At 50.3% G+C, this 15,129-nt stretch overlaps 3 protein-coding genes and 4 non-coding genes across 9 annotated transcripts in view; 5 read left to right on the top strand and 2 right to left on the bottom strand.

Moving 5' to 3' along the window:
• RPL7A (ribosomal protein L7a) overlaps positions 1-14,862 on the top strand; it is a 131,238-nt gene extending 116,376 nt beyond the window's left edge. Inside the window, exons 1-8 of one of the 2 annotated variants that reach the window (XM_064468749.1) lie at positions 10,427-10,576; positions 11,142-11,262; positions 11,736-11,885; positions 12,721-12,861; positions 13,222-13,301; positions 13,625-13,755; positions 14,133-14,202; positions 14,695-14,862. In XM_064468749.1, the coding sequence (XP_064324819.1) occupies positions 10,442-10,576; positions 11,142-11,262; positions 11,736-11,885; positions 12,721-12,861; positions 13,222-13,301; positions 13,625-13,755; positions 14,133-14,202; positions 14,695-14,799 (933 nt within the window). In that variant the 5' untranslated portion in view covers positions 10,427-10,441 and the 3' untranslated portion in view covers positions 14,800-14,862. Of the gene's footprint in view, positions 1-10,426; positions 10,577-11,141; positions 11,263-11,735; positions 11,886-12,720; positions 12,862-13,221; positions 13,302-13,624; positions 13,756-14,132; positions 14,203-14,694 lie in introns of those variants that run through there. The other variant, XM_064468751.1, reaches the window with a different exon arrangement.
• SURF6 (surfeit 6) lies at positions 90-2,912 on the bottom strand. The gene is made up of 4 exons (XM_064468745.1): positions 2,679-2,912; positions 2,141-2,347; positions 1,457-1,548; positions 90-984 (listed from the first exon to the last, which is right to left on the bottom strand). Exons 1-4 carry the CDS (start codon positions 2,770-2,772, stop codon positions 313-315), a joined length of 1,065 nt encoding a protein of 354 aa, XP_064324815.1. The 5' UTR covers positions 2,773-2,912; the 3' UTR covers positions 90-312.
• Positions 3,679-10,456, bottom strand: MED22 (mediator complex subunit 22). 2 transcript variants are annotated; one of them, XM_064468755.1, is made up of 4 exons: positions 10,321-10,456; positions 9,801-9,881; positions 9,248-9,456; positions 3,679-5,077 (listed from the first exon to the last, which is right to left on the bottom strand). In XM_064468755.1, exons 1-4 carry the CDS (start codon positions 10,441-10,443, stop codon positions 4,879-4,881), a joined length of 612 nt encoding a protein of 203 aa, XP_064324825.1. In that variant the 5' UTR covers positions 10,444-10,456; the 3' UTR covers positions 3,679-4,878. The 2 variants fall into 2 exon arrangements, with proteins under 2 accessions (XP_064324825.1, XP_064324826.1); XM_064468756.1 differs by having other exon boundaries at positions 3,679-5,071.
• On the top strand, positions 11,591-11,663 carry LOC135316264 (small nucleolar RNA SNORD24). The gene has a single exon (XR_010375687.1). It is a non-coding gene; the product is annotated as a small nucleolar RNA SNORD24 (small nucleolar RNA).
• On the top strand, positions 12,578-12,643 carry LOC135316265 (small nucleolar RNA SNORD24). The gene has a single exon (XR_010375688.1). It is a non-coding gene; the product is annotated as a small nucleolar RNA SNORD24 (small nucleolar RNA).
• Positions 12,973-13,049, top strand: LOC135316263 (small nucleolar RNA SNORD36). The gene has a single exon (XR_010375686.1). It is a non-coding gene; the product is annotated as a small nucleolar RNA SNORD36 (small nucleolar RNA).
• On the top strand, positions 13,476-13,548 carry LOC135316256 (small nucleolar RNA SNORD36). Its single transcript, XR_010375679.1, has one exon. It is a non-coding gene; the product is annotated as a small nucleolar RNA SNORD36 (small nucleolar RNA).
• Positions 14,863-15,129: the final 267 nt, after the last annotated feature.

The following is a 15,129-nucleotide window of genomic DNA, read 5'->3' as shown; positions in this document are numbered from 1 at the left end:
ACCCGCTGCTGAGGGCTTGGGACACCTGGCAGCGGTACTTCCCTTGAGGAAAAGAATTATTATTATTACAATAAATCCACCAGAAGGGGTTTCTTTGGGGGAGGAAATTTTAATTAACAAACACACTATTGGCTTTTTTTGTTATCGCTAAGGTGGGAATGCTGGCCCCGCTGGCTGGTCTCCTCGGGTGCTGCCTCTGCCTGGACAGGGGTACCTCAGCTGCGCCAGACAGACGGACAGTCCACTCCGTGACAGTTCCTCACCGACCCCCCCAAGCAGAACACCTATTCCCAGGTCCCCGCAGCCTTGTTCTCACTTTAAACCAGCTTTTTTCAAGTCCTCTGGCAGAACCCGGCCTTTCTTCCGAGCCCTGGCTTTCTTCTTCTCTATCCTGTCCTTCTTCTTCTTCTGAATGTTCTTGCGACGCTTTTCCTGCCGCTGTTGCATCTTTTCTACCACTCTTTCTGTCCGCTTCTCCCACTGCCTTTGGCGTTGCTCTTTACGCTTCTCCTTACGCTTCAGAGCTTCTTTCAGACGCTCCTCGTCGTCACGGATCTTCACGCCTTCCGCCTTATAGAGAACATTTGTCCATTTCATCTTCTTCTCTAGCTCCTGAGCTTTGTTCTGGTCCTTATCCTTGAGCTCCTCCAGCTTATTCTTCCTGGTCTCCAGCCTGCTCAGCAGCTGCTTGTAGTTTTTGCCAGTCAGAGGAGTGATATTGCCCTTCACTGCTTTCCTCTTCTCTTTCTTCTTCTGGATCTTGCTCAACTCATTCTCTTCATGGACTTCGACCCTGTTGAAGACAACCTCAGCTGTGCTCTCCTCCTTTTTGCTTTCTGGCTCCACTGGTACCTCCTCTGTTTCTTTCTTCTCCATTTTTGCCTTCATCTTCAACTCCTTTCTTCGGCGCTTCTTTCTCTCTCTCTCATACTTCCTTCGCTGCCTCTTCTCCAGGACTGCAGGGGGTAATTCTTTGGCGTCACCCTAAGAAGGATGGACATGAATTAAAAGCTTTAAAAGGATAAAGCAGAATTAAAAGTGGGATGTCCTCAAGTTCCTGACTTCAAACTTCTAAGGAACGCACTACTTGTGACAAGAAGCCGTGGGCTCAGCTTTTAGACACCAAACACAGTAAAGGCATTTCAGACCCTTAACTTTCTCTCGACAGCCCGTAGCTACATTCCCTTTCAGGCTCCTAGGGCTTTTCTTTTTCCTAAAACCCACCAGAGGCATGCTCTCCTCCAAGCCAGGCCCCACCTTTCCTGGGGTGTTTTTACCAACCACAGGATACACACAAGCCTCCCAGCAAAACCTACAGACACTTACTTAGGAGACAGAATTAGCTCAAACCCTGGACCTTGTAAGATCGTACTCCTGCCCCAACATCTCCCGGGAGGCCAGGGAGAATTTATATTGCATAAACACACACAGGGATATATATTGAGGGTTCTCATACTTGTCCAGAAGCTTTTTTGATCTTCTCGTGTAGCCTCTGTCGCAGGAGATTAATTGTGGAAAAAGAAGTGGAATTGAGTTCACTTTTGCTTCCTGAAGATGAGAGGCAGAAAATAAAAATATTTAAAAGGCAGCGCTAGCTAAACTGAACAACTTTCTATGGCTACGGGAAAAGCTCTGAGAGCTCCTCAGATGCTGTGAATGGAAAATCTAAAGAAACACAGAGTTTCTATTTCATTGGTTTCTTTAGAATTTGCCTTTTTCTATCTATATTATCATTCAGCACTGCCGGCCAGAGTGGCCCTGCATGCCGGAAGGCAAGTACCAAGCTAGTGGAACCAAAGAGGCCAAGGACATCTTTCCTTTGTGATCAGCCCTTTCAGGTTCATAACGGAAAGCCGCCTGGCATGACAGAGACACAAGAATCCCCAGAAGTTACCCAAAAACATAAAAAGCATGCGATTCAGTCCGAAGGCTCCTGTTTCCATAGAGCCACCCAGTGGCGACGTTACAAATTTACACGTGTATGCACAAGCTTTTTGGGCACGTGGAATAAGTGAGTATGTTCTCAATTCGGCTGAACTTCTTAAAGGCTTGCCAAACTACACATGGGTGAAGCAACTGAAAAGCAGCCACCTCGGCTCAGGAAGCTTTAACCAGACCACGGCAGCGCCAGTTTTCTTACCCATAACCAAACTCTCATTTTTGCTCTGGGTGACACCCTGCGGCGGTGATTTGCCGGCTTGAGGGAGTGCTTTCTGTCCTGGAGCAGGTTTATTGGTGTTTGAGACCACCTGTTTGACCGAAGGAGCATTCGTCTTCTCAGCTCGCTTCCTGGGTTTCTTTCTCTTCTTTTTCTTGAGCTGCCTACCAGCATCCTCCGGCTCCGGCGCTAGAAGGCAAAGACAAATTACACAAAATGGGACGATGCCGCATTCCCACGGACTGTTATTGCTGAAGACTAAAGTTCCAACGTTGCAATGATACATCTCCACCCTCAAAAATTACGTATTTTAGGACTTATTTAAATCGACCAAACACGCTCGCACGCTTCACCGAAGCTCCAGTTCTCCCGTTGCACCACCACGGGTACCGAAGCGCTCAGAAGCCCCATGGTGCAGCAGGGATCGCTTTTTTTTTTCCCCCTTAAAAAAGGGCACAGCGGGCCGGCCCGGGCCCGGCGGAGGCAGCCTGCCGCAAGCCCAGGTCCCACGGGCCATTACCGAACTTCCTCTTGCGCGGCTCCGGGGCGCGCTGCGCGCAGACCTTCCTCGCCAGGCCCTGCAGGTAGGAGTCCTGGGCGGCCAGGCTGGCCATCGCGGCCCCGGGGCTCCCTCAGGGCGGGCAGGCCGCGGGCACCCGGCCGGGCTACAGACGCGCTGTTCCCGCCTCAGCGCCCCCTGAGGAGCGCGGCGGCGCCTTCCTCCCCCTCCTCCTCCCCCTCCGGAGCCTGGCGGCAGGAAGTGACGGCAGCGCGACGGCGGCGGGGCGAGGAGGGAGCGGCGGTGCTCCGCGGAGGAGCGGGTGGGACGGTCGGGCCCCAGCGAAGCCGGCCCCGGAGGAGCGGGCGGCAGGATCGGGTCCCGGAGGATCGAGCCCCGGCAGAGCCGGCCCCGGGAGCGGGTCCCGGAGGAGCGGGCGCCGGTGGATCGGGTCGCAGGATCGCGTCCCGGTGGATCGGCTCCCGGCGGAGACGGCCGCGGGAGCGGGCGGCAGGATCGGGCCCCGGGAGCCGCCCCCGCCGGCATCGCCCCGGAGCTCTGCCGCAGCCCCCAAGAGCCGAGGGCCCGACGCCGTGGCCGCCGCGAAGCCCCGGGGTGCCCCAGCCAGAGGCGGGAGGTGCTCGGGCCTCCCCTGGAGCGGCCGCGGGGCCCCCCCCCGAGCCGCCGCACCCCGAGCCACCCTCCGGCTGCCCTCCGCTTCCCCCCTGCCCGGGCGGGCTCCGAGCTGGAGACCTGAGCAGGCGGGAGGGGACAGAGCCGTCCCCGGTCCTGCCCGCAGCGGCCCCTGTCCACCCGCCCGGGGAGCCTGGCTCCCACAGCACCGCTCGCTCGCAGCGGCTCCGGGGCCGTGACGGTTTCTGGGGCATGGGCAGGGACCCCCGACACGGCGACAAGGAGCAGGGCTTCCTTGGAAACGTGGGGTAACACCCGAGCGCATGTTCATGCTTAATATTGTGGCATTTTCTCAAAGCCTTTTGGCTGAAAACACACGCTTTAAAAATTATACAAAAGAGTTAGTTTTATTAAACCACCTAATTACAAAAATAAACGGAATGGAAGAAAAATAAACCAAAACATATACCAAAATTCACATCCTAAGAAACAAAGCGTTACAGCAGAACGCTGGGGAAGCGCGGCTCAGGTGGCCGTTGGCACGCGGCCGTGGCCCTGCGGTGCCCGCGACACTGAGCTGTCCTGGCCCTGCTCCAGTTCAACTACAGCCCCCTCCCAGCTGCGCGGCTCGAGCCGACGCTGAACAGCCGCAAAGAGAAAGGGTGGAGACGTGCCAAGCTGCTGAACAGCAGCAAAGCACCAAATGGGCTTCTTTGGAAAGAAACTGCGAGAGTAACCAAGTATCCCTCACTGCACCAGGCACCCCAGTCATCTCAACGTTTTTTTATTAAGACAAAACTATTAGCTAGCGTAAACACTGGCTTCATGTTAGCTCCAGCTAGGTTACTAGAAAGTTTCTGTGTAAACACTGAAAAAGGAATCAGGCTAACTAAAGCGTCTTGCTGCTGCCATCTGTGGCCTTGAGCAAGTGGTGTCATCAATAAATACCTCAGTCCGATTCCTCAGCTTGCCCTTTTCGAGGGAGAGCGCTGCTAGTCGGGCTGCCGAGAGGCTCCTCCCAAGCGACTCCGAGCAAGTTCAAGTCTGTGAAGCACTCTGACAGCGGAGACTACTGTGTGAAAATAAAATACTACAAGATTCTTACTCCAGTTAAGTAGAACAGAGGTTGTCAGATGCCATCCTGAGAGCTTTAAAGCAGCCAGAGCATCAAGAACCTTGGGAAGCAGGGTAAAAACCCCAAACCACTCACTGCCCCACACCTGGCTCACCTTTATCCCAAACAAATTCAACTCCCAACACTCCAGCATGTACTTACTGAGATTCACATGGAAACAAATGTGATTTCTACTGAACTCTACAGGTAACTGTCATGTAAAAGCAAACCTAACTCTAGGTTGTTAGAATAATCAACTTTGTATTTACACATTACGATCTCTTAAGGGAGAGGAACACTCATGGCAACGTCCGAGGGGTGGAGAAAGCACCGTGGCTGTCCAGCAAGCAGAAACCTGCAAACACAGCCCCAGGGCAGTCTCCTGACAGCGGGAGATGCTCAGCACAGCAGGCGGAAGACTTCCAGCAGCGCAGTGCCGCCAGGAGAACCACATTTGGCAGCAGAGGATCCTCTTCAGGAGTGCTCTGTGGGGCCTGCCCCATGCCCGTTCACGTGAGGGTGCGATGGGGTTGAGCTCTGCGAGGTAGCAACGCTCTGCTCTGCCGTGGCAGCTGTCAGAGGCGTGGAGAGGCTTTCGGGGGACAACGTGGCAAAGTCTTGTCTCCAGTAGGCTTCGCACAGTGGAAGATCATTGCTGTCACACAGACTGTAGCTTTCCAGAACAAACAACCCCAGTAAGGAGAGAGAGCAGGTGCAATAAGGGGAGGGGGGGAGCAAGACAGAAGCAAAGTGTTAAGAAAACGGCAAAAAAAACCCTTCACGGGTGTAAGGTCTGTGCTCACAAATTCATCGCAAGTTTTGTGATGCTGGCCTTCCCTAAGGCACTCCTTAATAGCTGGTCTTGGACCTCATGGGCCCGGCAAGGATCGGGAATTTCAGAGACGGAACTGTCGCTACAAACTGAAACAGAGGCTCAGCTCTAACCCAGACACTCCAGGTCCCTGAAAAGATCTGGGCTGAAGTCCCAGCACCCCAAATACGGGAGCTCTGCTCCTGAACTGAGTGAGAAAAGAACCCCATCCATAATTATTTTACTTGGAATTAGATCACAACCTCTGTGAGGGAAAAAATATCAATCCTGCTCTGAATTTAATTGTGGCAAAAAAGCTAGCATGATTGTTTTAGGGCCTGTCCCTGTCATGATAAAGAATAAACCTATTTGCACCCTTGCCCCTTTTGAAAAAGTGCTCCACAGGATGTCTGGGTCTTCCACAGAAGCTCCCCAGCCTGACTATAAAGCACTGACGGCTCCTGCTCTTTTCAGCAGAACCTGAGGTAATGGTTCTTCTACAAGCAGCTTCCTGGATTTGACCACTGTACACTATAGAGCTGGATGATCAAGCAGTTTTTAAATATTTTTAAACAACTGGCTAATTCTTGCCTGTGCTCTAAGGAAAACAGTGTGGAAGGGCCAAAAGCTATAAGGAAAAATGATGGAAAGAACTGGAACAAAACAAAAACAAATTCCAAAGAGAGGAAGGAGCTGCACACACAAAAGACACCCAAGACAAAGTGAGTGCTGGAGCAGAAAGCAGCTTGCGTTCAGAGTAAAACAAACCCAGTGGGTCAAGTGATTTTGTTGTCGCAGCTTTATTTATATTTTTAATGTATGGACTTGAATAGATGCTTAGGGAGATATTTTAAACGTAGAAATATGAGACACTTCAAATTGCACAAACATGAAACATATTGAGATCTAACCCCACACTCAGGAAGCTCCTGTGATCTCAGAGGAGGGAGCGATGGAACATAAATGCAAGTTTGGGGTTTAGGATGAGAGAAGGCAAGCTGGACTTGGAGTTACCGCTGTGGGGAATACGCACACAAAGCACTACTTGCAAGCGTCTACTTCTGAGCTCTTTTCTGGCAGCATCACCCGGCTGGTTTTGCAGAAGTAGTGAGAAGGCAGCAGACACAGGTTTTACATCTAGGGCCTTTGTAAAATCCCTTGGAAGATCACCCTTCCCTGCAGTCCCCAACACACAGTGAAGCTGGGCTCAGTTAGCAAAGACCTTCAGGACTGACCCAGAACTACGGTAACTCCTTTTCTGTCAGTCTTAGACCCTCAGGCCATGGTTTCCAAGGAGAACCTGGCCACAGCTCCCACTCCGTCTTGCCAGGGGAGTTACTAACAAAATTTTAGGGGCATCAGAAGCATAACTGCTTCTCCTGCTGCCCCAGTTAGAACAGTTCCAAAAGTCTAAGCGTCGCCCCTCATGCAACACTTCTCAGAAGTCAGGGTGAATAAGCAGCTACTGCACAGCCTGCAAGAGCACTGGCCAGCCTGCTACCCTGTCCTTTGTCTGAGGGTTTCTCAGAGCGTAGAAGGGACTTCACTACTGCCCTTGGGGCAGGCAGCCAGGTCTGTGCACAGAGGAACAGCTTGAGGAAACTATTTAACACAGCGACTGAAAGCAAAGATCCCTTCAGAACAATCCACTCAGCTTCAGTTTCAAGGCCCTGCTTTCAGATCTCCTCATGAAAACCCCATGTATACCTAAAAAGCCTAGCAACAAAACTCGACCCTACACCTGAGGGTTAGTTACTGGCTCTGGGCAGTAACTAGCTGTGTTAGTAACTAACTAACCTGTTAATTACTCGCTATGGGCAAAAGGCTGACTCCCTTAGCACAGAGGCAGTGACAACTGCTGGGCAGGAGACACTCCCTGCCACTGGCTTTTCACAGCCATCGGGAGCAGCACACAGGGACCAAACGAGCTACACAGCACGTTGCAAAGCTCTCAGCTTTGCAGCACCTGGAGGTGTTCTGCTGCAGGGAGCTCACTTTCCTATAGCCTCCCCTGGAAGGGCGACCTAAAATAAACTAGCCAGTGACCTTGAGGGAAAGCGGAGCACGGGGGAGCAGTTCGGCAGGATGGCTGCACGGAACCCACGGCCTGGCCTCATGGGAGCGCGCACCTCGGTAAATCCTGTGGGATCAAGACCCACAAGAAAGTCAGACAGTGCCAAGAGGCAACCCCAGCCGGGCTCACAGGGTGGCACAGAATGCCGCTTTGCAGGCAAACCAGCTACTGCATTTACAGCCTTTTAAACGTGATTATCACTCTACAACTAGGTGATGTGGTACAAACCTTTTTTCCTATGTTAGACAATAAGATTTCATTAAAAATATCTTAGTACTCTAATTATAAAAGGACTTTGAATAAATCACTGTTTCTACATTTACACACACACACACAATTTCTTTGGTGCAGAAAAAGACAGAGCACAGGAAGGGAATAAGTGCTAAAAGCAAACGACTAAGTGCTACATGGTATGAGGCTTCAGTGGAGGGATCATAGCTCTGTAGAGTTGCCACGCTTCCTCACCTTGTGACCACTCTTACAAGAAAGAGCACGAAGGCAAATCTGTTTGGTGTATACCAACATTTGTGCTTAGATGTTTAGTTGTTATGAAGGGCTGCATCTGGTGCCAGGCAGGTGAACAGACCATGCCAGCATGGTCAGAACCCCTTAGTCCAGAAGTTAAAGCTACTGATACACAGTGGTGGCAGTCTGGTTGCAGTGTGAGAAAAGCACTTCTGCCACACGTGAGGCACTATCAGCCCACACCGCTTCGCTTTGGATACAGCTCACTGCTATGCTGTGTACAGCCTGTAGTGGGTGCACCCCTGACCTGCCAGGGGTCAGGACTGGACTGGGGCTTGGCTTTGCGACCATCGCTCTTCGCTCCCAAGATATTTCTAGGATCCCTTGCCACCCCCCAAAAAAACTGAGTAAAGTTTGAAAAACAACTCTAGTTTTCTTCCAGTATTGTAGCCGTTCCTAAGCTATGTCATATCACTATCTTTTTACCTTTAAAATACATATATTTGCCATAAATAATGGCCTAACTTCCAAAGATATTGAGCAGTTAGGGTTTTAGTTGACTTAGCTGGGGTTATAGGCATTCAGCATTTTTAGAAAGAAGGGAAAGGCAAAAATAGAAAACCTGGTCATTAAAATTCTAAATAAGATTTTCAAAAGTTAAGTTTTTGTTTAGAAGTCATAGCGTTATTGCACCGACTTCACTTAGCTTGGACAGTGCAGCCAAAATAATCAGGTTCTCATTTGTTTTCTCCTGCTTTCATTTACTGCATCATCAACTAGAAGTGCTGGAGTGCATGGCAGAAAATAAAATAAAAAAATAAAGTGTCTGAATTCTCTAAAGCCTATTTTCTAAGAGTCTTTTTAAAACATTAAAAACCCCACAAACAAATCGGTAATAAGTCCTCCATAGAAAATCCTATCATAATACTTCAGTGAAACTGAGCAAGTCTTGTTTTTTTGCTCATTTAAAATGTTGACCCTAGCAGGACTCCAGGCAGCCAGGGGCAGCAGACTACAAGGGAAAAGGCACACCGTGTGACCAGGTCACTTGTGAAAGAACTCGCTACAAAGACGTCGTGATCTCATCTAACATCAGGACCCAGCTCAGCAAGCCAGTCTCTCTAGGGAGATGGAGATAGGCTCCTCCAGAGGGACAGACAGATTATACTCCCAGTGAAATTCATCTCCTTTCAAAATGCTTACAAAAGCTGCTTAAGCAAATTATCTGCCAAATCTAGCCAACTGAAGCAGGCACCTGGAGTTGGATGCTGTGAATACCTCCTTCACCATGACATTGATACCCTGTAGGGCGTCTACAAGGAAAAGGCAGCTGCTTTAGTTGCAGACAAAAAGTTTGACCTAATTAAAAAGAGGAGTGAAATTTTGTTGGGACGATTCTCAATATCTATATGCTAAGGACTACTTGTTTGACTGGACTAACTACCCCAAGAGGGCTGGAGTCATAAGGCAGAAGTCCACTGCCCTATTTGTACCTGGAAGAGTAATATTCTTCTTCTAGCTCGTACAGGTCAATGGAGATCTCATCCCGTAGTGCAATCAACTTCTTGTCACATTCCTCCTGCAAGCTTCTCAGCTGCTGGTTGCGCTGGTTGATAGCTTCATTCACAGAGGGGAAATCATTGAGGATCAAGAACTGCTTCAGGTCAGACACAAGTTTCATCAGGGACTCACCAGCTCGGACCTTGTAGCAGGGAGAAAAATCATACAGCACGTAGTATATCAGAACAGTGCTTTGCTCCAATTCTAAAACAAGACCTTCCAAGGTGCTCCATCAGCCCAAGCCTTGAATAAAGTAGAAATTCCCATACTACATGAGGATTCTGACAGAAGGCTATAACTGACAAGCCAGGCTGCACAGCTTTCCCCCTAGAGAAGGGATTCACCCAACAGCCACCCCAAATATTAGGTTACTTTTCTAGCAGCAGTCCTCGTGCGAGGTATAAAGGCTGCCCTAGATGCAATAAGAAACCCCACAGTACCTGAAAGATGTGCTGCCTGCTGATTTGAACAGCTGATGCTACTCACAATGTTTGCAGCTCTGACGTGCATCTCATAGTTATCTTGTTCACCCTGGGTTGCTCGAGAGACTTGAGTTTCATCCTCAATCTAAAGAAAAAAAAGCATACATAGCCACGGTTACATACTAAAATGCTGATACGCGACTACTACGTTGTAAGGCATCTCATTTCAGTTCAGTCCGCACCCGGAATCCCTGGGGCAGCCTCTAGACTCTAAAGCACCCACAGATCATCTCTGCTACCCTCCCCGCTTGCTTCTGCGGTTCTCCCCCGCTCAGCAACAGCGTTTGGCTCCCCGCAGGGCGGGGGCAGGGAGACCAGCAGCAGCCGGGGAGAGCTGACCCTGGGGGAAGGAACCCTCTTCCCTCACCGCCGCCCTCGGGGGAGCCAGGAGAAAGGTCTTCCTGCCCCCCCTTCTCCCCTCAGGGACCCCCTGCTCTCCTCAAGGCTGCCCCCGGGGAAAACCCGCCCCTCTCCGCTCAGGAGCCCGGGTGCTCCGGCCCCCTCCCCTCGGGGCTCGGCCCGACCTTGGCAGTCTTGATGATTTCGGTAAAGTTATCCATGATGGACTTGACGTCATCCTTGAGGCGCTTGTTGTAGGACTGCAGCAGAGTCTCCTTGCTCTGCGGCAACACCCGCTGCTGCGCCATGGCGGCGGCCGGCGCCTTCCCGCCCCGCCCCGCCCCGCCCCGCGCGACGCCGCCGTCCTCTCGCGAGACCTCGCGCCCCGTAGATACTTCCCGGCATTCGTTGCGCCCTTTTCCTCTCTGTCAGCCCAAGATGGTGAGTGGCGGCGGGCGCGGGGCGGGAGCCGGGGCCATCTCCCGCCATCCGCCCCCATCGCTGGGCTGCGGCCCGGCAGGGAGGGCCCGGTGGGTGCTCGGTGGGCTGGGGAGGGCGGCGGAGGGGTGCTTCGTGCCCGATTCGCCCTGAGCGGCCCGGGAAGGCCGGGTCTGGGCCTGCCTCCGCCCGGCTCGGGCTGCGGGGAGCGGGGCAGGCCGCAGCGTTTTCCCGGTGTAGGCGGGCGTCGGTGCCCGGTAACCCGCGCTGGGGGTGCCTCGGCTGGTCGCCGTGTGTCGGGGAGCGCCAGCCTCGCCTCGGGCGATGACTGCACGGCCGAGGAGATCCACGGGCGGCTGGAAACGGCGTTCCTCTCGCGGGGGAGGCTTCTAAACCTTTTAAAGTCAAATCGAGGGATTTTGCTCCGCGTGGGAGAGCATGGCCAGGCGGGGAGGTTGCCAGGCCGGTGAAATGCCTGGGAAAATGCATTTCCAAGGTGAACTGAAAGCTGTCCTAAGTACACAAGCGTTTGAGGCAAAGGAAGGAAGAGCATGTTTCTTACTTGCAGCCGAAAGGAAAGAAGGCGAAGGGCAAGAAGGTGGCACCGGCCCCTGCTGTAGTCAAGAAGCAGGAGGCCAAGAAGGTCGTCAACCCCCTCTTTGAGAAGAGGCCGAAGAACTTTGGCATTGGTAAGTAAGGGGATATTTGGGCTACTCGCTTGGGATGTGTTTGCTTCATGGACAGAACCCAGATGGCAAACAGAAGCGTACTGTAACAAAGCTGTGGAACGGAGGGAGCGATGAAGGCCGTTGCCTTGCCGCCTGCAATTAAGAGCTGCCCTTCGTTAGGGGTATGGAGGTGGCTATGGACACCTTGCTAATTTTGAATTAGAAATTAAAATGAAATACAATTTCCCGTATTACAGAGTCATCATGATTCTTTTGGGATGAATCTTGCCCTTTTGCATGTGGTGTGGTAAATGAATTCAGACCTCTGTAGTGCCCTTTTTGTACAGTGTGCAGATGATGTGAAAGAATATTTGCTATCTGAGCACTGGTGCTGACACATCACCACCAAGATCACTGATGCACTCGTGCCTGTTCCTTGTGCGCTCTTGCGCTGTGGGTTGGGAACAGCTTTGAGTTAATGTCTGTGTTTTTAGGACAGGATATCCAGCCGAAGCGTGACCTCACACGTTTTGTGAAATGGCCGCGCTACATCAGACTGCAGCGCCAGAGGTCCATTCTTTACAAGCGCTTGAAGGTGCCTCCTGCCATTAACCAGTTCACACAGGCTTTGGACCGCCAGACAGGTAAGGATGTGCCCCACAGCGTTCTCTTGTCTCTTCTTGGAGGCACATCCCATTAACGACCCAACTCAAGAAACCAAAGTAAGACTTAACAAAGGTAAGCTGTAGAGTATCTTTGGGAAGCATTTTAGGGAGGCTTCAATAGTGACTGGGTGATGCCAACAGCAAGCTGCTGTCTGAATTTGCCGGCTTAAGTCTCGATAGCCGCTTTGTATTTTGAAAAGGGAATAGAAAATACCAAAGCTACTTAATGATCCAAAGCCAGGATTATTTTCACTGCATGATTCCATCAGAGTCTGTTCTTCAGCTTGATGTAGAACCATATTAGGGTCCTTTTAACTGTGCAAACGGAGTTTAAGTGGAGGCCTTAGGGGATAGCCAGCATCCTGCAGGCTGATATTGATATGGGGGAAGAAGGGACTTCAGGGTTTTCTTTGAAACAAATAAATAGTCTTTTCCAGGTGACAGTGTCTATGCAAGAAACTCTCAGCCTATGTAGAGTAACTCCCTCGTAGATGTTGCCAAACAGGTTGCTTGCTTTAAAGGAGAAAGTGCACCACCTTTAGCTGTAATTGCTGTGGGGTCAACAGACATTTCCTCACCCAAAGAGCAAAGGAGCTCTCACTGCCAGCAGGGGTGCACGTGGAGGTAAATACGGGCTTTGGAGACACCCTGCTAGCTTGGCTCTTGCACTGTGCAAATGATGCTGACTTTTTGCTGTCTAAATACACTTGATGACAACCACCAAGATCGCTGATGCACTGCAGTCTTTTTAAAAGCAATGCTTAGATTTTTTTCAGGTCATGCAACTAACTAACTAGTAGATGTTCTCTTCTAGCTACGCAGCTTCTGAAGCTGGCGCACAAATACAGGCCAGAAAATAAGCAAGAGAAGAAGCAGAGGCTGCTGGCTCGTGCTGAGCAGAAAGCTGCAGGGAAGGGAGATGCACCAACTAAGCGGCCGCCAGTCCTCCGAGCAGGTAACTTTGTACGTGGGCTTGGCTGCTTGTGTGTATGGGAACACAGTGCTTTGTTAGAGGGAAGTGGATGCGTTGGTGCTCTGCTCCAACCAAACAGCATCGGACAAGCTATTGCAATGATGTATGAATTTCTTCACCTGAGCTCAAACTGAAGAGCAAAATAGACGAGCTTTTTAACCCTGAGCTTTAGCAGATTGTCCGTGGAATATCTTCTCTGTCCTGCTGAACAGACGTGAAAAGTTCTCACAAGTTTCGTAATGAAGCTGCACTACAGAATCTGAGCTGGTTGTATGAGGCTTATATGAAAGCTCTGAAAATAGACCGAGCGGAATCAAAGCTTAGCTGTAACTTGTTTTTCAGGTATTAACAGTGTCACAACTCTGGTAGAGAACAAGAAAGCTCAGCTCGTAGTTATTGCCCACGATGTAGACCCCATTGAGGTAAGCATACTTGCTGGTACACTTAAGCTGAGGTTGGAACTGGGCTTGGGTTGAAAATGCATTTTATGACAGATCAATTGTGTGAAAAGAGAATGCATAAAAATATGTATTTCCCAGAACGGCTATACATATGCATGTCTGTAGGTGTCCTGGTACTACCATGAGGCTTGGCCCTTGCAATGATGTTTGAATTTCTTCACCTGAATCAACAATGAAGAGCAAAACGAGCTTTTTAACACTGAGCAATTGCCACAGCCCAGGGTGAAACAAAGAATAAAAAGATGTTCTCCCCAAGTTACGCAGCACGCTCCCTTCCTTTGCAGCTGGTGGTCTTCTTGCCAGCTCTGTGCCGCAAGATGGGAGTGCCATACTGCATCATCAAGGGCAAAGCCAGGCTGGGGCGACTGGTCCACAGGAAAACTTGCACCTCTGTTGCTTTCACCCAAGTTAACCCGTAAGTATTCTGAGTGCTGACTTGATTCAAATGTGATATTGAACTCTCTAGTTTAAAGTAGTAAAACTAAAATGCTACCTCTGTAATGTCTAACAGAGATGTCCTTTTATATTAAGAGCTCTATTGGATCCTGAAGATAAAGATCACTTTGGCTTACCAAAATGGATAGTTACTCTAAAATAGAGAGGTGGAACTATTAACCTTAATCTGCACAGTGCAGGTTCCTAAAGCATTGGTGGTTGGAGTGACTAACCCTTTGCAAATGATGCTTATCCTGAAAGATCACATTGCTATTATGAGCTCTTAAATCCTGAGGCAAAAGATGTATGGGAAATGTTAAATCGAGGCTCTAAAGGAACTAAAACTATCACCAACAGGGAGGATAAGGGAGCCCTTGCTAAGCTGGTGGAGGCTGTCAAGACCAACTACAATGACAGATATGATGAGGTAAGATTCTCTGCGCTGCTAGCCTTGTCTCTTAGTTTATACTGTTAACATCCCCAAAAGCTTCCCAGTGAAATGCAGATTGTTTCAGACATAGTGACATCGGCTTAAAGCCCGTTGGGTGTGTCGCACCTAGATTCGCTCTTGCCGTATCAGATTCTTTACCTGAAGGTGGGGTAAAACATGAACGCTGTCGCCCAGTTACAAGCAAACAGAGCTATTGCAGGGCTAGGATTGTAGTGAGGGCACCAGCTTCTGCCATGCTCAACTCCATACCCCAAGTCCAGAAGTTAATGTGGTGGCTGAATCCAGCACCGTTCATGGGGAAATACTCTTGTATCTCTCTGCTGCCCTGAAATGTAGTTCACCACTTGAAATGCGTAGGGCTTCCTAGTTGAGGGAGCTCTTCCCCTTGTGCAGAGGGAGTTGCAAATTGACTGAATGACATAGCAAGGGATTGTATGAGGCATCTAACCTGTTCTCACTTCTTTGCAGATCCGTCGTCACTGGGGTGGTAATGTCTTGGGTCCAAAATCAGTGGCTCGCATTGCTAAGCTTGAAAAAGCAAAGGCTAAAGAACTGGCTACTAAGCTGGGCTGAAGATGTGCTGGATTGCTACAGTCTTTTCTGTACATAAAAAATAAACCCCCAGATGAAGTTTTAGTGGTCTCTGTTAATGTGAGTCTTCCAGGTAGCGGGCAGGACGTCAGCATTGCCTCGCTTCTCTCTTGGCCTTCCACCAAGTGATGGAACAGCACTGCACAAACAGCTGCACAGAGCAGGTTACTGCTTTAATGGGAGCAGATGCCCTTACCTATGAGTCCTACATAATAATTCCTCCTTGGAACACACAGCCCATTCACAGCAGCACAGCTGCACATGCTGTGCGATCATGAAGTTGAATGGGCTAGGCTAGTTCTGGCTTTAAGC

Source organism: Phalacrocorax carbo, chromosome 18, assembly GCF_963921805.1.
Source record: "Phalacrocorax carbo chromosome 18, bPhaCar2.1, whole genome shotgun sequence".
In the NCBI taxonomy this organism is placed as follows: Eukaryota; Metazoa; Chordata; class Aves; order Suliformes; family Phalacrocoracidae; genus Phalacrocorax; species Phalacrocorax carbo.
This window is presented reverse-complemented; position numbering and strand designations above follow the sequence as displayed.